The sequence below is a fragment of the Molothrus aeneus genome, chromosome 22 (genome assembly GCF_037042795.1).
Source record: "Molothrus aeneus isolate 106 chromosome 22, BPBGC_Maene_1.0, whole genome shotgun sequence".
Lineage (NCBI taxonomy): Eukaryota > Metazoa > Chordata > Aves > Passeriformes > Icteridae > Molothrus > Molothrus aeneus.
The window spans coordinates 3,211,418-3,238,673 of record NC_089667.1 but is presented as its reverse complement, the minus strand read 5'-3'; the positions used below and the strand labels follow the sequence as shown (position 1 = coordinate 3,238,673).

General features: G+C 51.2%; 1 protein-coding gene across 5 annotated transcripts in view; it reads left to right on the top strand.

Annotated features, from left to right (window-relative positions):
- The window catches only part of LOC136565604 (opioid-binding protein/cell adhesion molecule homolog), a 309,090-nt gene that overhangs the window by 264,808 nt on the left and 17,026 nt on the right, over positions 1–27,256 (top strand). For all 5 annotated transcript variants that reach the window (XM_066564280.1, XM_066564279.1, XM_066564277.1 and 2 more), the window contains one exon: positions 18,997–19,229. In XM_066564280.1, the coding sequence (XP_066420377.1) occupies positions 18,997–19,229 (233 nt within the window). The remainder of the gene's footprint in view (positions 1–18,996; positions 19,230–27,256) is intronic.

Here is a 27,256-nt window from a genome sequence, read left to right as displayed (position 1 = left end):
GACATGGAGCAGCAAGTCCATGTGTGGATGGAGCTGTTCACTGAGCAGCAGAGTAATGAGGCTTGATTGCCTCTGGAGCCATCCCAGGGGCTTTGTTCCCCTGGAGCCTCTCTGGTCTGGAGGAAAATTCATGGTCAGTCCTGCAAATGTGGCACCACCAGCCTCCTTCCCTAGCGATTCCACTTTCCAGGATGGAGCAGCTTTGATCTTGTGCCTTCCCTGACAGAACAGTGCTGGGAAGAACCACAGGGTTCATCAGAGGGTGCTGAGTGACCCCCATCCCACCTTCACTGCTCTTTCCCTGACTGCATTCCCAGCTCCATCCTTTGTGACAGCTCCTGAAGCACCTGGAAATCCTTTCCCTCTTCCACCCCATCTTCCTCAGCCAGAGCAGGCTGCTCTGGGTGCTGGGCTGCCCCTGGGGAAGGGGATGTGTTTCCAGCCTCTCTGGCATTTGCTTGTGGAGACAGGAGACATGGCAGTGGCAATGAGCACCATTCTCCCCATCCAGCTTTTGTGATGGCTGCTCTCACTCTCATTGCTATTTTCCTTCCACCCTTCAGAGCTGAGTTCCCAAAGATGTCAGGACAAATGCCACACTCATCAGTGTGGCTCTGCCCAGGCAGGCAGGCAGGAGCAGGGAGAAAAGGCAAGAAAGGAAAAATAACCCTGTTTAGCAGGCGGCAGAGCAGGGTTTAGTGACAGCCTCAAGTCTTGATCTTTGTTAAACTGCTGTTTTGCTCAGAGACTGACAGGGAGCACCATGAAATACGGAGTGTTCAGCTTGTACCACTCTGGAGAGCTGTGCAGGTTGTGTGTGGCTCTGCTGTGATGTGCCTGGCAGGGAGAACACCACGGGGGCACTCTGAGCTCCCCTGCCCCAAGAACAGGCTGCTTTGGGAGAGCATCTCCCCTTTCTGCAGCTTCCCATGGTGAGCCCACTCCTGGCTTTGTTCCCCTCTGTTTCTCAGCAGTCCCAAGTGGTTTTCTGCAGTGGCTCGTGGCTCATTTGGCCATCCCCAGGGAGAGCAGCATGGCAGAGCCATCCCCACCCTGCTCGTTGCCCTCTGAGCATGGCAGCTCGTGCTGAGGTCTCGGAGTTGGAGCCGAGCTGGGCAGGGAAATCACAGACACTTAAAGGAGAGACAGAGAGAGAGGGGGAAAGAGTGATGAGCACACGTGCTTTAAAAGAACACACTGCCTTTTTTTTCCTCTTCCTTTTCTTTTTTTCTGAAAGCAGCTGTGCCTTTTTCCAGCACTTTTAACTGGTTGCCAGGGAAACAGAGCAAGGGAGAGTGGAAAGGTTAGATGGATATTGGACGAGGCTAATGCACTTGTTTCAACCAAGAATTGACAGGTGCTTAGGACACCGAAGGTCCTGATAACTCCTCATTTGTACAGCTCCTTTGCAGAGCCTCGAGTACCTCCCTACCACCATTAATTGTGTTTTAATCATTTGCAAATTATAATCCATCTCCATCAGGGGATCTCTAATGGTGGCTTTATGGAGCGCGTCCGCATGTTCCTCAGCCCTTCTGGGATACTGGGGATGAAATATTGGGTACCTGGAGCCTCGTTGGTATGGGTGGGCTGACCTGAAGGGACTTGGACTCCAGCAGAGGTCCTGATGGCAAAGGTGGGAATTGCAGCTGGGTGATCCCAACATGCTGGGAAAAGCACTGGAGGGAAGCCATGTGTTTGTGGCTGTCTGGTTTTCACAGAGAAGGGGGCTGGCATTGGAGAGGTGGTGATGCACATGTCCAGTGAGTCCACAGGGTCATCCTCCACCTTGGTCCCAGTGTTGGCAGAGTCTTTGGCATCTCCCTGCTCACCAGCAGCTGCCATCCAGCCCCACAGGGCTGCTGGGGCACATGGTCCTGGCATGTTTGCAGCTCTACTTGGCTTTTTCACCTTCCTCCGGGTTAAAAACCAAAGACAAATGCCTCACTGTGGATTTTTGTCATCATTGTGATGCTCAGAGGGCTTTTTCCCTCTGCTTCTGCTTTAGGTTTTGTTTTTGTTTTGAGTCTGTCTTGTCTAAAATAGCAGCTCCATCTAAGGAATAACCAAGGGGCCTGAAATTTGGCTGTTCAGGATGAGCGTCACATCTGGTCTGTGCAAAAACACAAGGAGTGAGAAATGGCTACAGAGTCGTAAAGCTCAGGCTCTGGAGAGGCAGGGGTGGCTGCTGAGGCTCTTATTGCATTTGGGGTTTGTTTTCCTGGGGAGGGCAGAAGGGCAATTATTAAAAAAACCTAAGCTTAACCCCACTTGTGTCTGTGGGTGGGGAGGTGGAAGTGATGCTGAGGGCTGGGGGACCCCAGCTCTGCTCTGGTACCCTGAGCCTCATCCTGCAGCTCTGGGTGCCTCAAACACTGATGGATAACAGGGCTCCCTCCTCCCTGGGGTGACCTCAGGGGACTCTGCCTCATCCTGCCCACCCTTCCAAAATGCCTGGCTGCGTCCTCCCAGGCCAGCTCACAGCCAAGCCATGGAAGATGGGAATCCACCTTATTCTGAGGGGAGGGAACAGAGTATAGTCCTTGCCCAGGGCTGCAAACAGAACTGCTCACTGCTCCTTCTTGTCAGCAGCTCCCCGAGCCTGCTGCCTCTCCATCATTCCTGAGTGATGGGTACCAGGCCAGCCCAGAGATGCACAGCACTCATATCCCTATTATGACATTTTCAGTGTCACAGCTGAGTGTGAGGGACTCGGAAAATGTCACTTCAGGTATTAGAAAATGACTGTGCTTTTGCCACACTGTGGTTCCTGGTCCAAAGTGCTTTTCCTCCCATCAGTTCCAGCTGGAGGGGCCTCTGCCTTTGACTAAGGTATCTCTGCTCTGGGGTTTTTAGTGAAAAGTGTGATTTTAGTCATGGTGCAAGGAGCCAGGCTGACAGCCCTGGGCCATGCAGCCACTCCAGCTACTGCACAAATGCTGAATGAGTTCCACATCTCCTCTGTGCAGGGGTTTCCTCTCCCCAGCTTTCCTTCTCTCCCTCTTCTCCTGACCACTGGTGGCACATTGCCCTGCCAGGTCCTTCACCAGCATCTCCCCTGCTTTGGAGGGGACCTGTGCTATTGCCAGGAGAGGAGCTCAGTCCTAATCACCAGCTTCATCAGGGGTGATGTTTAAACATGCGACACATCAATGCAATGTGAGCTGCTTTTCCCATCCCCTCCCAGCAGTACATGGAATTGTGACCGCCACGGGCTGTGGGGCTGCCTGGCACCCAGGTGAGCTCCAGAACTGATTCCTGGTGTGTAGAGACCTGAGCAGACCGAGTGGCTCCGGTCTGTCCCAGTCACATGCCTCATCCCCTTGACAGCAGGAATGGCTCTGGTCGATCTCAGCAGTGCCCAGGGTGCCAGGGCAATGGGCTCCCCAGCAAGCTGGCATTATACTGCCTGAAAGAGAGATCAGGAATGGGAAAAGGGAGTGGAAGAAGAGGAATGATTTATGAGGCTTCGCTTGGCCAAGCAGGGCATTCTCAGCATATTCCAAAATAATTTAGCATCATCTATTGTGCCTGCAGCGGGAGCTTGTTGCGGAAAACGAAAGGGAGCAAAAAAAAAAAAACTCACCATATAAAGAAGGCAGAAAGCCCCTTGATGGGATGGTTAGAGCTTGAAGTTTCTTTTTTCCTGAGGGCTGCTGTCTCCTCTCCCCAGTTCTCTCTGTAAATCAAACTGCCAGCGTCGGATCGGCGGCTCCGTCTTTCCTGCAGCCGCTTCCCCGAGGCCTCCGCGTGCACCGAGGGGACGTAATCACCACCTAGAACAGCTTGAAGGACACAGGCGCAGGAGCCGAGAGGACGATTTGTAGTGAATAATTTAGTGGATGAATTTAAAGCTTTTGTTCTCGTCGCAAATTACCTGCGAACTGTACGGGAAGGTTTTGATCATACAAATTCATTTTACATCGCCTCTCTCTGCCAACAGACCCACCTACCCGCTTCGTTTGGGTTTGAACCGATGCATTTTTCCCTGCACTTCGATGTGTTGTGGGGGGTGGGTTGGACCTTTAATTAACCCATCATTTTGGTGCCTGTGGTTTTAATTACCAGCATAGGATTGCCTGTCTGAGTTGTGTTGAAGATTGGAGAGTGATGTTTGTAAATAGGAATAATTAGCAAAGTTTGTTTGTGTACCGTGGGGTGTTTGCACAGCCTTCAATGTGTTTTGCTTTTAGGTGGAAGGAGATGAGATGGGCACAGGGCTGGGATGCCCGGAGAGGGATGAGTGCCAATGTCAGCATCCTGGGATGCACTGCCTGGACATTGTGCAGTTGGAGAGGGACCCCTTATTGGAGAGGGGCTTTTTATAAGGGTGTTGTAGAGACAGAACAAGGGCAGATGGCTTTAAGACAACAGGATTAGATGGGATAATGGAGAGGAATTCCTCCCTGTGAGGTGGGGAGGGCCTGGCACAGGGTGCCCAGAGAAGCTGTGGCTGCCTCTGGATCTCTGGGAGTGTCCAAGGCCAGGCTGGATCAGGCTTGGAGCAATCTGGGATAGTGGAAGGTGTTCCTGCCCATGGCATGGGGTTGGAATGAGATGATCTTTAAATCCCTTCCAACACAAACCATTCTGTGATTCCCTCTCCTCACCCTGGCATGTCTTTCACACCCCTGAGAGGCTTTTCCCTGTCTTTGTGTTTGGTGTGGACGGTTGGATCCAAAGCTCTCTACTCCCCTCCGCTCACTGCCGAGTTTGTTTGGGACTAGGGAATTCAGCAAAGTGCATGTGAAGGAGGCTGCAGCCTGCCCAGAGACAGCCACGAGAAATGAAGTTGTATCACTCTCTGAGATCAAATTATCCTTCTCAGCTTTCGGGGAGAGGACTCAGGCAGCCCCATGCGAGAGCTCACTGCCTCCTCCTCAGCTCAGTTTATATCCTGGTCCCCCGGCAGACTGCAAATGCTCCCTCATCAGGGCCTGCTCTCTGTGCTAATGGCCCTCCATAAATAAGCCCCAGGAACAGCGATAGAGAACAATCATAAAAGGCAGGCGCATAAATTAAAGGCGATGTTATAATAAACTAGACAAGCCCTTCATCGAGGGTTTTATGTTTCTCCTTGAGTCGGCAGCTTTGCCAGCAGAAAATTATTTCCGTGTGCCTTGGCCCAATCCTCTGTCTCTCTGCTCTGCCACAAATGGATGTCAGAAATACCTGGAATCACCATGTCCCTTTTTTGGCATTCTGGGTATTAAAGCTGCAGGGATTTCTCGGAACAGCTCTCAGCATGTCCTTAGGGTGGCAACAAGACCATGGATTTACTGATGGTGGCTCTGGGCACTCTTTGTGGCTATAAATGAAATGTATGGGCTCTGGGTGGCTGGAATTCCTGAGAGCTCAACACTATTGCCGGCCGGGGGTGTATGTACAAATCACAAATGGGACAGGGCTGCTGTGGAACGTGCCTTGAGCTGTTTTATTTTCCAGCATCAGTCTCATTACATGGTTAAGACAATGGGAAGATGCCAGCAGCTCACATCCCAGGCAGCAGACCAAGAACTTAATCTTACAACTTACTTTATAAGTTTTTTTGACCAATCACACAAAGCAAGAGCACATTGACAGTAGTGCTATCCAACCAATATAAGCACACGTACCTTTGGTTAAAATGCTTGCTTATTTCAAATACAATACCTGCTTGTAAGCCTTAAAACACAATGCACAGAGCTCCATTATTAAGCTTAGAACTTCCTAGTATCTTGCTAGATAAACTTTCTGTAGCTTAGAGAGTTATTCTAGACAAGTGTTAATACACAGACCATTGTTCTATTTGTCCTTACTTTTCTACAGTTTAAATAATTTTTCTGCTGACCTAACTCATTGCTACTGCTTAGCTCCAATCACAGTTCTGCTGTCTCTGAGGCCTGCCTTTTGCAGCTTTCCCAAAACCCTCTGATTTTGTGGATTCCCACACCTACACCTTCAGAGAAAGCTGGAAGTTGTTGCACTCGCCCTGGTGAGCTGCAGTCAAACCTCCTGGAGGGAGATGCTGGTGCATAAAACAGCAGCGTCTGGAATGCATGGTACCTCTGAAAGGCTGCTCCTTCCCCTTTGCCCCGGAGCATCTCCCTGGTTGGAGAAGCATGCACCAGTGGCTGGCATGTAGACTCCGTGCCACATCTCCGGAGCGCCTCGGGAGTGATGGATACACTGCTGAAACTCCTGCCTCTCCCACTGAGTTCAGAGCTGTCTCTCCAAATCACATCCTGGATGACTGAAACTTGGCAGGGCGAGTGGGAGAGGCAGGCAGAGCTGCGTGCTTGCACCCTGTGCTGGAGAGACACAGCAAGTTGTGCCCTGTGCATGGAGCGGGTCAGGAAGGAGTCCATCTCCAGTTCTGTGACACACTGTGATGCAAAGTTCATGTCTTGGTCACCAGCTCAGCTTGCTCCCAAGTCCTTTTTGGACACTTTCAGTCTAAGATAATGACACTGAAAGTAAAGTGCAAACTGCTGCTCCAGGCTCTGATCTTGCTTTCATCCTGTCCACCCATCCTTTATGGTCTGTGCAGTGAAATCCAGAGGCAGACAGATGTGTGTTGACAGGGAGGTGTCACCCCGTGCCTCTTGCAGGAGGCTGTGTGGACAAGGAGGAGAATTCCAGACATCCATCTCCTCATTTCAGGTTCAGAACAATTTGCAGGCACGTTTTCAGCTCTGATTTGGATACATGCCCAGCCACATGTCCAGCTCCATGCAAGGGGTTTCCCCCTTGCTGTGCAGAGTTACATCCAAATGGGGCAGCTCAGACACATCCCCTGGGTGCTCAACCAGCTTCTTCCTCTGCAGTTTGATGAAGCTGCAGCACATCTTGTGCTGGTGTGGGAGGGTGACAGCCAGGCACATTATGTACATGGTGGGGTGGGATGGATAAATGGAGAAGAAGGAGAGGATGTGGAAAAGGAGGATAGAGAGAGGGTGAGCTGTAGGCTCTGCTTTCTGCTCTGTGCTCCCCTGTACACTCTGGCCTGAGCTCCCCCTCGTGTTCAGCCACACATATTTCTCCATTGCTCTCCTGACTCTCCTCTCTCAGTTATTGCAGGGATGTCCCATCTTTCTGGCCATGTTTGCATTGGAGAAGCTGGAGCCCCACTGGGCAGTCCACTGGCTGTCAGCTTAATTTCCCCACAACCAAGGCATCCCCCTTCTCCCCAGTGTGATTGCAGCACCTCCAGCCTTTCTGATTATTCAGCCCAGACCAGATGCTCAGACAAGCTGCATCAAGAGCTGGAGATCCATAGTTTTGATTGTGCACGGAGAGACACGTGCCACAGACATGCCCTGGAGTGTCTCACTGGGTTCCCTCGAGGGAGAGAGGAGCCGTGCTGTGCCGGTGCAGCATCAGTTCCCTCCAGAGGCTGGCAGGCACTCCCTGCCACTGCTGCCGCTCATCAGCCCCTCGCTGGTCTCGCACAGGGTCGTTTTCTGCTCCATTTCCTCCCTCAGCCTCCGGATTCCCCCTCCCAAGCTCTCTGTTTTCTTCTTCATCATCCCGGCTGGGATAGAATATGACTGCAGCCACAAAGAGCTGAGATTGCAGCTGCCCTCGGGGCTTGTTTGCCCACATCACCTGTCGGATCAGGAAGCCTGCATGTCCTTGGAAAAATATGTATTTCAGGCTGCCGGGATGCTAATTTGCAAGGCCCATTACTCAAACGAAACATTAAAATGGCCGTCCATAAAGCAGAGCCTTTATCCGTGCCTCCCCTTCGGTCTGTACTCCCCGCGCCAGGTATAGGCTTCCTGTCAAGCCCAAGAGCCAAAAGCAAAGATTTATAGGAAGGTTCCTTAACTCCGACCTGCATTTTAATTATGTTGCCGCCAGCCTGTGCTGAGAATAAACTCAGTGGCTATTGTGTTACCCTCGCTCCTCATCTCCGGAAGAATGCTCCAGGTTTGTGGTGTCCCCGGTGGGAACCCTCTTGTATTCCCACCTTTTTTCCTCCCCGCTTGCCTGCACGGATCAGCAGAGCGATTGCTTGGTGCTCAAACACTGATCCAAACGTGAGGCTGGGAGGGAAGGATGCAGGGAATGAGTCCTGTGCATCACCATGCCTCAGTTTCCCTTAATGTGGGAGCTCTGCCCAGCCTCCCCCAACCCACTCTGTGTGCAGGGGGTGTGAGAGCTGGTCCTGCCACAGCCACCTCGGTGCTGCCGGGGCAGGAGGCAGCGAGCAGGGTTGGAGCAAAGCCCAAATTGCTTTTTGGAGAGCTCAGTTTCACACCGGGAGCGGAGCCGTGGCACCGCGGGGAATTGAGGAGCCACGCGTGTCAGGGAGGAGATGCGCTGAACTTCAGAGCCGGCTTGTTTATTTTGCCTGTGTATTTATGAGCGGGGGTGTGTATAAATATTGCTCGCCCGTGCCAGACGATGCTGGTGTCGTGCTTCGTGCGGGTGCAAAGCTTGACCTGGCACTTCCCGGCGGGAATGATGCATATTTATTAGCGAGGCGATGGGTGGGAACGGCTCCCTCGATGGGTGGGAACGGCTCCCTCACTCGCTGGTGTGGCAGACACTGGCTCAGCAGTTCAGGGGTTATTATTATTAAAATAATTAAAAGCAAAAGCAGCTCGGCCACCACAGTGTCTCCCGTGCCGACTTCATGAAGGAGCCAATTTCTGCTAGGGTAGGAGAGGGGTTCATGAGAGGATGTTCTTGGGAAGTTCCTGACTACATAGGGATTGACTCTGTAAACTCCGGGTACCAGAGCACATCCTCTGCCTCAGTTTCCCTACTGATAGCAGTGACATATTGAAGTGACGTAAGTCTCAGCCTGGCAGGAGAGTGTGAAATGCTCCCTTCATTAATAAGCACAAAGTGCTTTGGTATTTTTAGATGGAAGTGCCACGTATTGATATAATATTACTGTACCTCGTTTGACTTCTTTTTCGATTGCAAGCCCCCTCTTGATCCCGTTACCTGCACTAACAGTTATCTGGCTATATTTTATCATCTGAATATTTCAATTAAATTACTTTAAGGGGAAAAAAAAAGCTGCAGCCTAGGCTGAAGTTGGAAATGATCACTGTATCACTCCAACTTCCCTCCATTCCCAGAAGGTTAATTGAAAGGCAGCCATCTTGGTGACGTTTAGACAAATGAGGATAATTATGTGTTCTCCAGCTCTTTGAGAGGTTAATTGCTTAGATGTACGAAGACTTGAAGAACAAAGAAGGAATAAATCAGAAGCAGGACTATGATCTGATAATGTAATTTGGGATATTCACGTGCAACTCAAACAAATAAACCCCCTAATTGCATGCAGTTGTTTGGCCCCTGGGGTTACCTAGATGAGACTCCTGGTTCTCAGGGATGCTCGGAGAAGGGATACCAGCAGGAAAGGTCTTCATCTGGCTGGTACCCAGGAGTGTCTGTTGTCACCTCACAATGATGATGACTTCTTTATCTGGCACTGGAGATGACTTCTTCATCTTCACGGAGCTGTCACCTGGCTCCTTAGTGCCTGAAGCATCAACCCCCATCCCGGCAGAGCAGCGGTGGGTAGAAATCAGATGGGTCAGGGAGGAGTGGGAGCAGCGAGCAAAGGATTTCCTCTGGTGGGTTATTTTATTTTGCCTAATTGCTGGTGAAATTCCTGCAAATTGGCAATTATATTCCTGAGCTGATGGCTCACCCAGGTCGTTTACAGATCTCGTGTTTGGCAGGAGCGCTTTATGGTGTTCGCCATGAAATACAGCTTCGCTCTCCAGCGGCAGAATTTCCCTCTTTTTAGAGGTTGCTAATTCCGTCTGCAAGGATTTTGCACCTAAATCTTGTGGCAGCACAATCGTGAAGGTACCTGATTTTTTTTCCTTTTAATTCATGTTGGTGGACCAGTCTGGGAGTCAGTTTGTCCATCTGTGAGCCCCTTCGTCCTCTTGGGGTGGGATACTCACTGGCAGTGACTTCCAGGTGTGAGGGGTGTGGACGGAGTGAGCGGATTTGCCCCTCAGCTTTCACTGCAGTGAATGGTGCAGTGTGGAGCCAAGACCTTGTAATGTTGGAGCTTTTATGGAAGTCTCGGGGTTGTGTGGAGCATCAAGCTGTCCAGCCTGGATCAAACACTGCTTCATTTTCCAGCCATGAGGGTCAGGAAAACACTGCTTTTTTTCTTTGCTGAAAACTTGAGGGTAAAACATCTTCATCCAGCATCTCTTTCTCCCTCCTGTCTCTGGGGAAGTTGGAATTGATTTCAAATGAGCAAATGCCTCCCCACCCCTAACGTGTGAGAAGCCCTGAGCCTCGGCCTCTGAAACACCGGTGAGAGGTTTTTCCGTCGATCTGTCTGGAATTGCAGTTTAATTCCCTGCATTTGCTCCCGTATTGTGCATTAAGATACAGTGAGTTTATCCAGCAGTCCAGCTGTTTTGAAGATAATTACTACAGAACTCAACCTGATGTAAAATAATCCTCCCGGGCAAGCAGCCAAGAGCTTGAGACTTATCCTCCAAAGACTGAAACCTCTCCATTACCCTTAAGAGCCACAGAGATAGCAGTGGGCATCTCATGACAAATATATTTTTGGTGGTAATCAACAACAGGATGTAAGAAGAGGTTTTGCTTTCTGCCCCGTTCTTGGGGAGGGTGGTGTGGCCAGATTGACTGACCGAGAGCATGACATGTGATGGAGACATGGATGGCTTTCCTATTAAAGGGCTCTAAATGCTTTTGTTTCCCCCAGGAATCCCTTTTGGGGTGATAACACCACCCCCTTGCTGCATTGGGGTGGCTTCAGACCAATTTCCGCTCCTTGCAATGCAGGGACAAGTGTCCAATGGTTTTGCTACGACTCCTTCTCTTGCAGATGTGCCTTGATCCAGGTTTTAATCAGCCTGCCAGCATCCTTTCTTCTTTTGCAGCTGTGGGATGCTGCCAGTGCCATGGCCACATCCCCCTGGGTTGAAAGTGTCCCCCTCACCCAGCTGAGATGGAGATGGTCACCAGTCCCATCAGGATGGCTGAATCAGAGCGGTCAGAGCCTCATGTTGCCACACGCTAATTACCGCCACTTAACTGCATGTCCAGCTGTGACAGCCAAAGTTATTCCTCTCTCTCCCTGCCTGGGCAGATGAATGAAAAAACCCATCAAAAAAGCAATAGCAAGGAAAATTCCAACCCCACAACCCCAGCGCAGGCGTGGAGGAGGTTGAGGTTCTCAACTGCTCAGCTCTGCTAGCGATGAACTCGGTGTTTTCTTTGCTGCTTTTGATTGAAGAACACTGGAAATCAGCCGGTTGCAGGTGCTGTATTGTGTGAGATTAGCAATGATTTAGGCAGGGTGCAGGTGCTGATTGAGCAGGGCGCTCTGCCTACACTGGCAGAGAGCAGGGGAATCTCCAGATTGCACCCTTCAAGGGTGCTGAGAGCATTGGTGGGTTTTTCCCTGCAGGGATGTAGGGCAGAGATCAGTGTAGGGATAGGGGAATTTGCTTTTTCTGGTGAGAAAACAGCTCTCTGCCCATGTTTCTTAGGATAGGTACTGATGCCTTGATGGTAAACGCTGCTGGATTGTGACTGCCTTTCTGGAGAAGAGCTGGGAAGATGTCCCAGCCTTCTTCAAACCACAGCATGGCCAAGTGACCATGGAGAAGTGTGAAATAAATGCCCGGCTGTGTTAGGGAGAAATGCAATCATTTTGGGCAAGGAAGGATGCTTTTCTGTACTTCTTCCAATTTCTGTGGTTTTGCTGGCCTGGCTGCCCCTGCTCAGTGCCTTCATTTTCATCTCTGTCTTTGTGAGATGAGGTGTGGCCGCCAGCATCGACTGCCTCTGATGGAAGCATTTACATGCCACCTGCTCCATAAACATTCCCATTGATTTGCTCCATCCAAAGGCCTTCCGCTTTCTTTCTTTTGCTGCCACCTCATATTTCCTTATGAAGATTTCTCCTGAGCTAATAACAACTGTTGGCTGTTGGGGCTTAGGCTAATGCCTTCTGACCTTCCCTACCACACAGGGGGAGCATCCCGGCACGTGGGCACAGATATTGAAGCAGCGCTGTGTCAGAAACAAGGGAAAATCATGTTTGGAGGAGTACTGGGAGGAGAACCTGACTTTGCCCAGCCCCCCTTTCCCTTGCCAATGATGTTGTCAGGGTGAGGTGTGTCCCTGCAAGCTGGAAGTAGAAGCAATGAGGAGTGAAAGAAGGGCTTTACGAACAGGAGGAAAAGCCTGGCTCGCTTTAACAGAGCTGACTGTTTCTGGATTTGCTCGATGTGGAGCATTAATTCAGAAAATCCCGTGAATGGCTTTGGGGAGAAGATGTGATCTGTCAGTGGGGGCACCGTGCAGCAGCTCACCTCACTGGGCATCCCTTCCCTCTGCAAACTAGGATTGCTTTTTAAGCCATCTGCAGCACAGCTATGCCTGTGTCAGCTTTAGCATCACTCTGTGCCACCTGCAGCAGTACCCAAGTCCATCCCTGACTCCAGGGGGCTCAGACCCCCCCTCCCTGAATCAATGTCAGCTCAAGCTTGGCAGCAACACCTTGGCAGCCTTTGCATGTCCTGGGTTGTCACAGACACCACCCAAAGCCCTGTGGAAGCTGAGCACAGAGCAGCCAGTGTTTTGTGTGACATGGACCCCTCAGGGACTGCGTAGTGAGCATTGTCTTGACTTCTGATGCCTCGCGCAGACGGCTCCCGCCCTCCTCATCATCTTGTTATCATTCTAATGTCTGGGAGCTGCAGTCATGGACCAAAACACCATTAAACTATCTGAAATGGAGCAACTCGACAGCCTCTGCCCTCACAGGCTTATTATCTTTGCAGATGGATATTTTATATTTAGCAGTCGCTAATGTATCAATTTGGGCTTTGATTTTTCACAGGGAGCAGCTTCTATTCTGGTGCCTGCTGGTGGGCAAACTGCCACTGCAGGGGAACCGCCAGGGACAAGCCCTCCCTGTGAAGCCCTGAGCCTCTGGAGAGGGCAGAAGGGTCCCATAGCCCTTGGAGGGCTTTGGGCAGGGGGTTGTTGGGAGGGAACAGGTTTTCCAGTGGCCTGGAGTGTGTTTGAATAGCACTGGGAGCTCTTGGGGAATTGGAGCAGCAGCAGTGGGGCCAGCAATTAATTAAACTTGCAGAGTGAGAGGCAGTTGTGTGTGGCTTTGCAGGAGGCAGCAGCTGAGTGGTGTAAGGTGGGGAGGGAGGAATGTTACGGAGAAAAGGAGAACTTTGGGCTGGCCCAGCTCTGGCACACCCCATGCTCCTTGTTTTCCCACAGTGGGTATGGGTGTGGTGATGGATCAGGACATGCTGAGTGGCTCCTGAGGGCTGGATGGGTGGTGGTAGTGCTGGGTGATGCCATAGGGTGCATCCCAAGTGCCCTCTGTCCTTGGGGTGCTGGGAGGGTGTGGGGATGGCATGGAGCTGTGCTTTCTGTTCTCAGTGTGCTGGGATGGCATGAGGATGGCATGGAGCTGTGCCCTCTGCTCTCAGGGTGCTGGGATGGCATGGAGCCAGAAAGCTGTGCTTTCTGCTCTCAGTGTGCTGGGAGGGTGTGGGGATGGCATGGAGCTGTGCTTTCTGTTCTCAGTGTGCTGGGATGGCATGAGGATGGCATGGAGCTGTGCTTTCTGCTCTCAGTGTGCTGGGAGGGTGTGGGGATGGCATGGAGCTGTGCTTTCTGTTCTCAGTGTGCTGGGATGGCATGAGGATGGCATGGAGCTGTGCCTCCTGTTCTCAGGCTGCTGGGATGGCATGAGGATGGCATGGAGCTGTGCTTTCTGCTCTCAGTGTGCTGGGATGATGTGGGGATGGCATGGAGCTGTGCCCTCTGTTCTCAGTGTGCTGGGATGGCATGGAGCTGTGCCCTCTGCTCTCAGGGTGCTGGGATGATGTGGGGATGGCATGGAGCTGTGCCCTCTGCTCTCAGGGTGCTGGGATGGCATGGAGCTGTGCCCTCTGCTCTCAGGGTGCTGGGATGGCATGGAGCTGTGCCCTCTGCTCTCAGGGTGCTGGGATGATGTGGGGATGGCATGGAGCTGTGCCCTCTGCCCCTGGGCTGCTGAGGTAGCGTGGGAAAGGCGTGGGGATGGTGTGGAGCTGTGCACTCCACATCCAGCCACCAGGAGGGATGGGAGAGAGGGGAGAAGGGACACTGCAGGTGCCTCAGAGACAGAGTGGACATGAGCATGATGAAAGAAAAGTGCCTTGTGCCCTCCACCCCCCGAATAAACAGCATGGATGGCAGTGAGGGAAGCTCAGGTGGCGCAGTCCGGCCCTCGGGAGCTGCCATGTGAGACATGCCATCACATGGTGCAGATGCCATTGTCCCTGCAGATAATGTGGCGGGTTGCATTGTTGGGAGAGGATTAGAGGAGCTGCAATGTTTTGATGGCCTGCTTCTCATTTGCATCTTGAACGAAGTGGGAGCCCAGCCAGGTTCTGTTCTTTTGTGTTTAATTCTGAGGAAATGTGTTTATTTCCGATGATTACAAATAAATCTCCTCTGCCTTTGCTCCAGCCGCCCAGAATAAAAAACATCCGGTGGCCCTTAACTGTGTAGCCAGGGCGAATATTGGAAGTGCAGGAGAAATCCCATTAGGAGTCCCTGGAAAATGTAATTAACAATTTCTTCTCAAAGACAAGGGTGTTTGTTCTGCCCCTGTGACAGGTATTTTTGGTTGGAGGTTTCCCAGGGTGAAGCATCACCTGGTTGCTGTCGAGGGGCTTCACTCCTGAGCTGGGTGAGCTATTTTAGCTGCTGAAAACTGGGTCAGCTGCAAGTTTGCAACTGGTTTTGGCATCTCCATTTGTCATCCTGACGAGACACATTACCTACAGGAGAGAGAAGCAGTTTGGGGTTGAAGGGCCATAGAGGAGTTTAAAAGTAGAGCACTGTTGGTTTGAACAAGGAAACAGGAGAGGTTTGAATCCTAGAATCATCAAATATCCTCAGCTGGAAGGGACACACAAGGATCATTAAGTCCATGTCCTGGCTCTGCACTGGACAACCCCAAAAGTCCCACCATGTGTCCAAAGAAATGGACAACAAATTTGGGTTGATCCATCCCCCAGCCTCTTGGCATGGACAGGGACCGGTGGTGTTGGCTCTTGAGGTACAAACATGTCCCCTGGGTTTCTTAGGATGTGCATCAACATTTTGGGGTCCCACGTATCCCATTCCTCAGAATATTTTGCCCCCATGGAGAGGGTTTTGCAAGACTTCCTGTATGGCTCCAACTCTTATTTTTTGCTGTTTATCCCTCCAAATTACTGCCAGAAAACTAGTGCTGACCCTGGACACAGCATTTCCCTCACCATGGGAGAGGCACTGAGGGCAGCCCCAGGCTTCTGCCTCGTGTTCAGCCAAGTCAGCAGTGCAGGAAAGGTCTGTGACAGGGACAGAGAAGGCAGGGGGTGGAGGTGGAGGGTGTTATGGCTCAGCCCACACATAGGAGAGGCACTGTCAGTGCTCATTGATGGGGCTGGGAAGGAGCCTGCTGTGGGAGCTATGTGGGGTCTCTCCTAACAGGTGCAGGAGGAGGGAGACGGGCACTGTGTGCCACCACACACAAAGAGCATGTCAGCAGAGCTATCTGTATTGTTGACACTAAGTGAAATAATCCCACGGCAAACTTCAAAATTAGCATTTAAGAATGAGGAATAGGGGCAATTAGAGGGGAAGCAGCGCAGCGCCGCTGCCCCCAGCTCCCACCCTCATGCATCTTCTCACGCTGCTGCGTTCAGGTTCATCACCCTCATCTCTGGTGGAGCTCTGGGATCCCTGCAGCAGCTCTCGTCCTCCTGCAGAGCGAGGGGATCAATATGGGTCTCAGGAGATGAAGCCTTAGAGAGCCCACATGTATCATTGTGAACATTGTGAACATTGTGGGAAGCTCCAGCAAAGCCTGGCATCCAAAGCTCCCCAGCCACTCTGGAGGAGAGCAGCAGTGGTTGGAGGCAGCTGAAGGGTTACAGATGGTGAAAAGTCTCTGCTCAGAGGCAATGAGGGTGTAAGTGGGATGCAGAGATGGAGGAGCTGATGGCACTGGTCACATTGTGCAAAGAAGGGATGCGTGGGGGAGCTGGGATGCAGCGTATGCTGGGGGCTGACAATATCATTCCCAAGATATTCCCCCTGCCTTGCTGGTGGGCTTTCTCCAGGTGAACTGCAGAGCCAGGATAAGTTTATTTCCCTCCCATGTGACAGGTGCTTTATTGTCTTTTGTCCCTTCTGGACTGGTAAGGCAGTTTCTGGAGATGGATACGGTGCCTTCAGGAAACTGTTAATGGGGGTTTGTCTTTGGTTTTAATTAGATCCCTTCAAGGGAAAACCTCCTGGCCTGCTTTATTATCCAGCTTTGTCAGAGCTTGTCTGCTTTATCTAAACACTTTGCAGAAGTCTCTTTACCTGTTTGCTTACTGGAGACATTATCATAATCCTGGTCAATTGGAAATGGGGAGCAAAGACTGCTCAGCAGACAGGCGAGTGCCGTCAGCTTAGCAGCTAATGGAGATCACTTTCCCAGACAGGTAAAGAAGCTGATGAGGTGATCCTTATGCCAGGGCATCCATCAGTATTCTCTTTGTAGTCCCAATTGCCAGGGCATGGGAAAACTGGTGGTGGGAAAGTGAGGTTAGTTGAGAAGGTGCCTGCAGGAATGCCATGTGCTCTGTGCCAGCTGATGGATGGAGCTTTTCTGCTGATGGCGGTTCTGACACGTTCCCAGGAGGTGCAGGAGGGCTGTTTTTTTGTCTGGCTGTCTGTAGCTGCAGGGAACAGTCTCCTCTCCAGTGGAGAGGAGCATGATGCTGCACAAAGCTGAAGAGACTTGGTCCTAAATTTGCTATTGAGCGGCAGTGACTGAAGAGTGGGCTGGAGGGGTGGGAAAAAGGAGCCTTTGCCTCCTTGCTCTTGGCATGGATTTGTTACAAAGGTCTCCAAGTTGCTGCTTCCTGCTCATTCCAAGTGGTTTTGAGGGCAGTACCAGTCACCAGCACCACGGACAAGGCAGGGTGATGCTGTCCTTGCCCTCCCTCCTGTGAATGTCCAGCCGGGGGCATCTCTTGGTGCTCATGCAGTGCAGCTCTGACATGTAAGTGTGAGATGTAAATGCAGAATGAACCACCCCAGTTCTCAGGTGTCCTGGACCGGCCCCAGATCTCCTCAGGAAGCACATCCCATATGCACCAGCCAAAGCTGGGCGGCGACAGTGGAACGTACTCAGCGCCGGCACGAGCGTCTCATCCCTGTCACTTCAAACCCGAGTCCTTGTGCTTCACCCCTAATGAGGGGACCTGAGAGTACCTCGCAGGGCTGTAGTCTGGATATTTATATGAGCGCAGACATGCAAGTTGTCTGTTTTACATATTGCTGCCCTGATTTTTCAGTGCACGCAATGAATAATTTACAGAAGCCGTGTGTAAGTATCTCTTTATTATTCATTATAATGAAGTGAGACAGCAGTAATAGTCCACTAGACTGGAATCCCCCAGGGCCGAACTTTACTTGGCTGTGCTTAGCTCTCCCCCAGTTAATTTGAAGGAAGAGAGGGCTCGGTTTCCTGACAAGGACAATGCTGTCTGTGGGCACAAGGCTGCCCTGGTCTGGCAGAGCTGAGCTGGCACCAGGGCATGTCTGACACCAGGCAGGGTCCCCTCGTGCCGGCAGTGCCACGGCAGGCGTGGAGCACCATCCGTCTTTCCCGGCGTCCATACGTGCTGTGGCTGGCAGAGACGTACAGCTCCTGCAAGGGGAAAATTACTTGTTTGCAGGAGAATATATGGCTCGTTCCTCTGAACCGAGCACCCGGGGGGACCCTCAAACATGCCAAGTATCGCCCCTTTCCTGCGCCCGATTAATAATCTCGATCGAGGTGATGCTCTGCAATCTCAGCAAGGGAGGCATATAACACCCCCAGTGCCTGGGCAGGAGAGGCACTGCAATGGGGATGAGGACAGGAACAGCCTCCCAGCTGCTCTCTGAATTTACAGGCATGTGGAGAGGGACTTGCACGAGTTCCTTGATTGACTGTAGGTGCCTTTTCCTACGATCTTGGCTGGACAAAGCTGCAGCAGGTCTGCTACTGCTGGCTAGCTCATGTCTAGTTGATTTCCCCCTTTTTTCTTTTCATGCCAAGAGAAAGCTTCCCTAGCTTGGTCCTCAAATGGCAAAGGTGAAGCTCCCAAGGGATGCTGGGCTCTTAATTTAACCAAACACTCAGAGCTTTTGCTGCAGATACCATGGCAGCAGCAGCAGCAGAGAAGGCCACATGTAGATAGATGGAGAAGAATCTATCAAAAAGTATGAAAAAGCCATGTTTTCCAGGAACATTTTAATTCCCTTCCCCCCCATCCCATTCCTTGCCAAGTGTAACTCAGCGCCGTGGACCGGAGCTGCTGAGCTCCTGCACATCTCAGAGCAGGGAGGGTGGGAGCCAGGCAGGAAATAAATAATGGAAATGACCGCGTTGTGTTTTCAAGGCACTTCTAGGATTTACAGCTGCTTATCCAAATGTTCCCTTCCCTTCCCCATGAGCTGGCTTGGCCGTCTCCGGCTGTTTCTCTTCTTCCCCTCTCCCTGTGCATGTGCTGTGGCCCCTGTCCCCAGCAGTGGGGGTGTTTATCACCCCGGGGATGGCTCGAGGGCTGTGCCAACAAGCTGAACTGTCAGCACATTTTACAGCTTCATCTGGAATTCTCAGTGCACAGAAAAAGCAAGGGGGGCTGTGGAGGTGGGTGAGAAGAAATGGTCCGCCTGACTTGCAGAGGTCAAACAATGGGGATTTTGTCTGTGGTTCCCCAGTTGTGTGTAAAAGAAAAAGGGAGGTTTTATTTCTGGTGAACCCACTGTTTATGTGAAATCTCACGTGGTGGGGGATGTGGAAACGGAGCACGGCCGCAGCATGCAGCATCTCCGTGCTGGCAGAGCTGGGGAGCCACCCTCCCATCCTGCTCCCATCCCTTTTTGGGACCCGGGACGCTCTGTGTGTGTCCCATTCCAGGCGTGTGACCCTCTGTGTGTCCCCTCCAGGTGTACTGTGGATGACCGGGTCACGCGGGTAGCGTGGCTGAACCGCAGCACCATCCTGTATGCCGGCAATGACAAGTGGTCTATAGACAACCGTGTGGTCATCCTGTCCAACACCAAGACCCAGTACAGCATCAAGATACACAACGTGGACATTTACGATGAGGGCCCCTACACTTGCTCTGTGCAGACAGACAATCACCCCAAGACTTCACGTGTCCATCTCATCGTGCAAGGTAGGTCTGAACGTGCCTCATGCTGTTGCTGGGTGGTTTGGTCGGGAAGGCTGCCTGGACTTGGGAAGGGTTTGGAGGCCCTCTTGATAGTTGAGTTGGAGCTGCTTCTGAGATTGCATGGCATGGGAACAGTGGTGTGGACAAGTGCCCACCATGCCAGGGAGGAGATGAGCGTGCATTGTCTCAGCCTTGCTGTGTTGTGCAGTCGTCACATGGGGCAGAGGACACCTGAGAACAGGCAGTGGGGCTGCTGAGCTCTTCTTTATTCCCCCTTTGCCTGTCTGTGCTGTGAATTTGACTTGTCTCCACTGCTTGGAACCGTGTTGCTCAGTTCGCTCCATCGGGGATTTGTTAGTAAGGTGCTCAAGCAGGTGTTGGAAGATGCTTCAAGAGAGCCAAGAAGAGCAACGTGCTGCTAGGCACAGAGGAGAAGCAGATCCCAGCAGCACAAGGCTCTGTGCTTTTGGGAAAGAGGTCAAAATCTCTGTGGGGCCATGAAGGGCTCTTGGCACAGGGCTTCATAGGCAAGTGTATTAATATAGCAGATGCTGTTGGGCTGCAAAGCAGTGTTCTGAGGCTGTTCTGATGGGGGAATCCAGGTGCTGGCAGATCAGAGGGACCAGTAGCTCTCTGATGGATGCTGCATCTCGATTCTTGCGGCTTTGCACCAGCTACTGGCTTTTGTCCGGTCTCTAGATTAATTTTTCAGAGTTAGTGTTAGTTCAGGTTAGATAAAGATAATGAAAGTTTCCTAATCCTCTTAAAGAAGATTTATTTGGCTGAGTAGAAAGCTCTCGGAATACAATAAAGCGTGTATAAAACCAGGACCTAATCTTTCCTTTAATTTCAAACAGCTGATGGGTATTGATTTTGCAATGAGCAAATCTGAAAACTTTCTCAGCCTCGACACATCTCTGAGAAGCCCCCAACAGAGTTATGTATGTATTTATGTACCCTTCTCATTGGCTAGAGGCAGGGGTTGATTGTGGTCACCCATCCAACAGGTTTTCCTGCCTGGTGGCTGTAGGAATGTGTTGGGAAACCCCAGATTGTGTGCACCAGACTGTGGTGAAGAAGGGGAGTGGTCACCTCGGGAAGAGGGGAGAGGAGATCCACTGGGAGCATCCCTCCATCTCCTTGTTCGGAGCTGTCCCTCTCCTCCTTTTCGAGCTGTGTGCGAGCTGTCCATCTGTGAGGTTTAATCTGTTTATCCTGTCTGCTCTCTAATCACGCTAATCCATCCAGTCAACAGCGGTGAAGTACCCGCGTGCTTTGCACCTAATGAAATCAGGTGAACTGGCGGCGGTGCTCAGCACCCGCTGCCCTCACCCCTTTCTCAGGGTGATGCAGGCACCTGCCAGGCACAGCCAGGTGAAGGTGAGAGAGAGTTTGTGTCCAGAGTGATGGTCTGGTGGTGAGGCATTCCTAACTCTGCTGGGGAAAGTTTTTTTTCCTGGTGTGAGCAAGTCCTGTTGAATTGCTCCCACCGCAGCGATGACTGTGGTTCTCAGCAGTGTCACTTCTGCACAGCTGGAGGGAAGCATGAGAGGAACTGGGGGTGCAGGCACAGGTCAAGTGCTCCATGCTGAGCACTGTCTGTACTTCCCTTTCAATGAGTTAAGCTCAAGCCACATGGTTTGCCCAGCTGAGAAAATCCATCTGTAGGTGCCTTTGAAGGTGGTGATGAGAGAGGCAAATCCTCCTGTGCTCTGTTCCTGGTTCAGCCTGAGGAAGAAAAGCCTGTGTGGAGATGCCATAGCAGCCATCCAGTATCTGGAGGAACCTACAAAGAAGTCAAGGGGGACTCTTCATCAGGAATTGTAGTTAAAAGGAATAATGGGTACAATCTGAAAGAGAGGAAATTTAGGCTGGATGTAAAGAAATTCTTTCCTGTGAGGGTGGTGAGGTCCTGGCACAGGTTTCTCAGAGAAGCTGTGGCTGCCCCATCCCTGGAAGTGTTCAAGGTCAGGTTGGAGCAACCTGGTCTAGTGGAAGGTGTCCCTGTGCATGGCAAGGGATGGAGCGAGATGATCTTTAAGGTCACTTCTGACCCAAGGCATTCTATAATTCAGCTCCTCTGCAGTTCCTTGGTGGCTAAATTGTGATTTTTGTGAGGATGAACAACGCACAGTCCTTTGCTCAGTGCTGAGAGGAAAGGAATGATTTTCCAAAGATGGATTTAGTCCTGGCTGTTTCTGTAAGCAGAGCACACACTTTACAGGGATGGGAGCAAAGCCCTGTTTCTGGCCTCAAAACTGAGGTTTAGGTCTGTCCTCTGTTTTTTGCCCTCACTGTGCCAGCAGGATGCCAAACATGCAGTAATGACCAGTTAGCAACTATATTCAGGTCAATTAATTTCTATTTGTATTTTGCAAAACTATAAGTTGGCCGGAGAGAGTATTGATTCTTTGTGCCCGTGTTCAATTGGGTTTTAATTGTGCTACTGAGGGGCTCGGCCTTCCCTCCCAGCAACCCAGCAATAAATCTGCCAGGGAATCGCCGTCAACAGTAAATGTGTCTCTTAGTAGCACTATTAATATGTCTCTTGCATTGGTTCATTGCAACAGCCGTTAACAGCGTCGATGGCAGGAAGCCAGAGGGGGTTTTTTGTCGTCTCCCTTTTCCTCTTTCTGTCAGGAGCTGCCTCGTGATGAAGGGATGGATGCTTTCAGAGATAGATGTGGTGTTTATGGCACGCTGGTGTGTTCTGGGGAGAGTTTGGGATGAAGAGAGAACAGGAATTTAAGCTCATATAAGCAGAAGATGAGCCACCCCATCCTCCTCTTGTCATAAAGGCTGGAGTGGAGCTGAAGTGGGGTGGTCCTTGGTGAGCCCTCCTGCCTCTGGGATGAGCAGTGTGGAGGCCACCTCTCAAAACAGGTGAGAGGGAAAGCTCCTGGGAGGTGCAGGCTTGCAAGGAGGAGTCAAGAGACCTTAAAGGCATCATGCTGCAGGATGGTTTTTGGAGTGAGGGGTGTGGTAGACCCTAGTTAGGACACAGCCCTGCCTTCATGGCTTGGGCTGCTTCAAGTTGCACTTCAGTTCAAAATGTGGAGCTCAGGGTCAGTTTTTTGGCAGAGGCTGTGAGCTTGGGATCCCTTCTGGTGGAGATTTTGGTGGTGACCATTGGTACTGGCCATCCCTACCTAACAGTGGTCTTTGGTATTTCTCCCATGTTTTCTGTTCCTGATTATTTAAAGAGCCCTTCCCTGTACTGCCTTGATCCTACTCGCCATACTGAAGCCTCTCCCAGCTGTTGGAATTGTTTCTCTTGTTTCTGGTTGGCACAATCCATTTTCTGTCTCTGTGTTTTCTGCTTTCCTCACCCTGGGAACCAGGACAGGTTTCGAAGGACCACGACCTTTGTTTATAGGGTGTGGTTGTGTGGTGTCTTATCCAAATGCACTTAAGGATGCTCTCCTGGAGCTGGTCCTGTGTCTCACTCACCAGCTCTCAAAGCAGCACCAGTGCAGATGTAGCTTCTGCACGAGTGTTTCAAAACCAAACTGAGACTTTTATTTTTCCCTTGTGATAACAACTGGCTCCTTAGGGTTCTCAGAGGGCCACATTTGAGAACTTTTTTTAATCTCAATTGAGATCTTTTTCTCCAAAGAGAAAAGGTTGGATGAAAAGTTGCAGCCAGACCCCTATCTCAACTTTCTTTCCTCCCTGAAGAGGCAGAGGATGGGCAAGAGAGTGAAAACGGCCAAATGAAGGTGATGCAGGAGCAATGTGATAGTGAATTCAAAAGCAAAGCAGCCTAATGAAAATCTGGAAGGAATAGCAAAGTTTGAAGAAGGAAGCAACTAAAGGGGGGGAAAAAAAAAGAAAAAAAGGATGAGAAGAAAAGCGCAGAGTCCCTAGAACAAAGGAGAGAGAGAAGGAAATGTGCACACCCAGAAAAGCACCAGAGCATCAAAAGGGCAGGAGGCAGCAAAGGGGAGGAATGAAAGAGCGATGAAAGAGAGAGGGCAGGGAGAGGGGGAAGGTCTGGAAGGAGGAAGAGACAGAGTGGCAGGCAGAAAACAGCACACACTGCCCGGACAGGAACAGACACTGCCCCATGGCATGCCAGCCCAAAATCCAGATGGGAGAATGGTAAAGGGGCAGGATGGGGTCCACCAAGGACAGCATCCTTGGGCTCCCAGTCTCAAAGCTGCCTGAAACTGGTGAAAAGGAGCCATCAGGATGTGCCACAGGGACCAGCAGCAGCAGCAGCAGATGATTAATTACTGCAAAAAAAACAAAACTGGGGAAGAGGAGGGAGAACTGGTGAAGTTGTTTCCCCATTATATTTCCGAACAGAAAGAACGTTTTAGCTCGTGCACAAATAGCTCCCTGGGAAGCACTCTCACTTCCTAATTGTTCATAAATTTACTGACAGGTGGTTACACAGTAGGTATAACACTGTGAGTTTCGGTTTTATTGCTTTCCCTGTCTCAACATGAAAACTTGGAGAAAAAGGATGCACTGCGAGCAGTCAGGTGACTCCACCTGGAAAAGGGTGCTCAGTGCCTGTATTTAATTTTTGCCATGTTCCTTCCTGTAAATCCCACTGAGATCCCACAGAGGGTGTTTTACTGGGGGAATGCTGTGAAAAGAGGGTGTTCAAGACCTCAAGCAAAGGGAAAAGGACGAAATTAACAAAATGGAGTGCCTGTAGAAAATGTGAGGCCATGACACACAGCTCGCTTGGCAGGGAAATTTGACAAAAATCATTTTGTTGACCAAACTGTAGCTTTTAAAAGTGCTTAATCCATTATCTCAATAAAATCAGCTCTGATGAGCCTCTCAGACCGAGCTGTCACCAGAATGGTTCGATCAGAGATGGTCATCATCGCTGCTGAGCAGCAACATGTTGTTAAAACTCTTGATGTCACCTCTTTGACCAAGTCAGTTCCCCCGTGGGAACACTGAGGTGCATTTTCACAGGGTTACCCTGTGTGTCCTGGCAGGTGTCTCCTGAACCCCGAAAGCAATGAGCTGGAGAGAGGGAAAACATCAATTTCCATCTGCCAGCCCAGAGCTGACTCTCAGGTGCCCCATTTAAGGCCATCAGCCCCAGACAGGAGCTGTTCTAGGGAAGGTCTCATATTGCTGGTGCCTTCAGCAGACACACAGGGACTGGAGGAGGCCCCGGTGCCACCCTGCTGTGCTTCTCATCAGTGAGGGAGATGGAAGGCACAGGCAAAATGTGAGTTTTCAGCACATTTGCCTCCTTTGTGCTGACTTTCTGTACGCTAATGAGACCTTGCACAGTGACACCTCTGACAGCCCCATCCTGCCTGTGCCGGGGAGGCTTGTGCAGAGCTGGAGATGCCTGGGGCTATAGGCAGCTGGGGTGCTGGGAAGGGAGGCAGTGTCATCTCCTGCAGGCATCCGACCCCTGCTAGGGTGACAGTCCCTCTCCCTGCTGGTGACAGCATCACCTGTCACAGGACACAGCTGGACACTGCAGCTGCAGAGGCGAGGGAGCTGCATGAACGCTGCATCTCCCCAAAATAGGAGATGTGTGAGAGGGGGTGGAAAGGGAGGTGCCAGGGCAGAAACACAATGTGCTGTAGGTGTGACAGTGTCCATGGAGGCTTCAGAGCTCTGAAGATGGGATGTGCCTCTCTGCTGTCCCTATGGGGACCTGTCCCCCAAGTAGGGGTGGACAAGTGGCTGTTGCCTGGCAGTCTGAAGAACCCATAGTTATCCATCATCTCCCCTTATCAGCAGCATAGGAAGACATCTCTTTTAATGGATTAGGAGCTAATGATGTGGAGGAGGGACATCGGTTGCATGTGTCAGCCACTGTGCTCATGCAGGCTCTCCGCTCCAAGGCGTGCAGCAGTAATGATCTGGCAGCTAAAAATAATCCAGGGCCACGGCGGCGAGTGGCTGGGGTAGGGATGGGCACTCTGGGGATGAGTCAGCCTGCACACAGTCGTGTGCGTCACCGTCATGTGCAGCCCCCGATCACGCAGCCATTCCCGAGGTGCTGTTTGTTCCCCGCGTGCTTTAGCAGGGAAGAGTTGTCTCTGCGAGCAGGGACCGTCCCTCCTCACCCTTGGGTGTCTGGTTGTCAGGGTCTCTCGCTGGTCAGAGTGACCCCAAGAAAGGTTAGAAAGTCTCTTTTCCCAGCCCGGTGCTTGAAGAAGGAGTCAGAGCTCTTCATTTCTCTGTCTCAAGGTTGTTTATTGTATCTTATCTATAAAATATTTTCTCCTGCCCTGCTGAGGTCAGCTCAGCAAGACAGTCCAGGCATTCTGCCTGCCCCTGGGGCAGTGTTATTTCTTTATACTAAAAACGACGTGTACAATGTTTACAATTACTTTCCAATACCTATGTTAGACAGTGAGCTTCTATACTAAACCAATCCCAAAGTGCCAGCATCACAGCAGAAGATGGAGACCAATAAGAAGAAGAAGAAGAAAGGCTGGACATGTGCAAGTTCCTCCATCTTGTCCCCAAAACCCCCATTCCAAAAATCCTAAAATCTACATTTCCACCCTGTGATAATTTTATTATTATACTATTTAAACTTCTGTGACTTTCAGATCCTCATACAAAGCTGGTAATTTGCTCCAGGGGTCATAGTCAAACCCGCAGGTGCTCTGGGCTGTGTGCCAGGGTCTCCGAGCTCCCCGGCGGGGTCCTCGGCAACTCTGGACACCCAGAGGGATGCACTGAGTTCTGACATCTGGTAGTGGCTCTCCAGGTCTGAGCTTTCCCGTTGCTTTTGTCTCCAGATGGGACAATGAGTGCAAAGACACCGCTGGTGCCCAGAGCAGGTGGTGGGATGGAACATACTGGGGAGAGTCCCACAGGTATCCCAAGTACTGCACAGGACATGGCAGTGTCACCAAGGTGTGATCCCATGGCCAGCCCCATAGGGCCCAGTCTGTGAGGTGAGGGGAGGGATGGCACCTCACAGTCCCCGCAGATGGTGGCAGACACTGGCACATGCCTAGGTCCCACAGAGAGTGTGGATTGGCGCATCAGGCAGTGCAGGTCTCGGGTGGTAAAGGATGGAGATAAATCACAGGCTTATTGTTATTGAATTTAGTGGCATCGCTTTCACATTCAATTTCTCTCACCGGCTTTCGGAACAAACAAGAAATTACAGTGCAAATGTATTTTTTGGCTTACCAAACCTTATGCATTAACTTCCCTGTGATTAATATTATGCAGGGCTGACGAAACCCTCTGCGCGCCACTCGTCGCTCCGGTGAGACCATGCTGCTCGTCGCTTCCTCAGGATTTATTCTTTATTCAATCTGCTTATAGTTGTAGACTTCTGTGAGGAAGGACTGTGGATAAAAGGGGATAGAGATGGTGTTCTGCCCTGTTTTTCTCACTGCAGCTGTATAGAGCAGAGAGAGGGAAATGTAGAGAACCAAAGATAATCCAGGGAAAGGATGCTATCAGCAGGTAAAGGACTAGGAGCAGCACCCACAGTCATGCTGGAGGGCTGCAAGGCATTACCAGGGCTGCCTGACCTGAGAGGAGACCAAGAGAAATCTATGGGGTTTGGGAGAGCCTTTGGACTCCACACCAGCACCAATCCCAAGCTGTCACCACCTTGAGACAAGGCAGCTTTGGTGGGATGTGCTTGTCAGGGCAGCCATGCCTTGGCCATCCCTATCTCATGGTATTGACAGGGTGTGGCTGAGGGCTGGTTTTATCCACATGTCATATTTGCCATCAAATTCACCCTGCCTGCATCCCTAAGTGGCCCTAGTTTCCACCCGCTCCTCCCACGGCAAACCAGCGTGTCCTTGAGACACCATCCTTGACAGCCCAGTCAGTGGGATCTATACAAACGCAATCAAGGTCCTTTGATGTCCTTCTCCAAGTCCTGGTAACCTCATAGGCAACGATCGCAGTCACAGCCATTGAGCTGCCCTGTGGGGTCCCCGTGCTGTCCATGGGTGTCCCTCCACTGAGTGTCCCTTCTGGCTCGCAGGGACGTTCCTGATTGCATTAGGGCAGGCAGTGGAAGCACGGCCGTGCTTCCCTTGCCTCTGGATGTTCAGGAAATG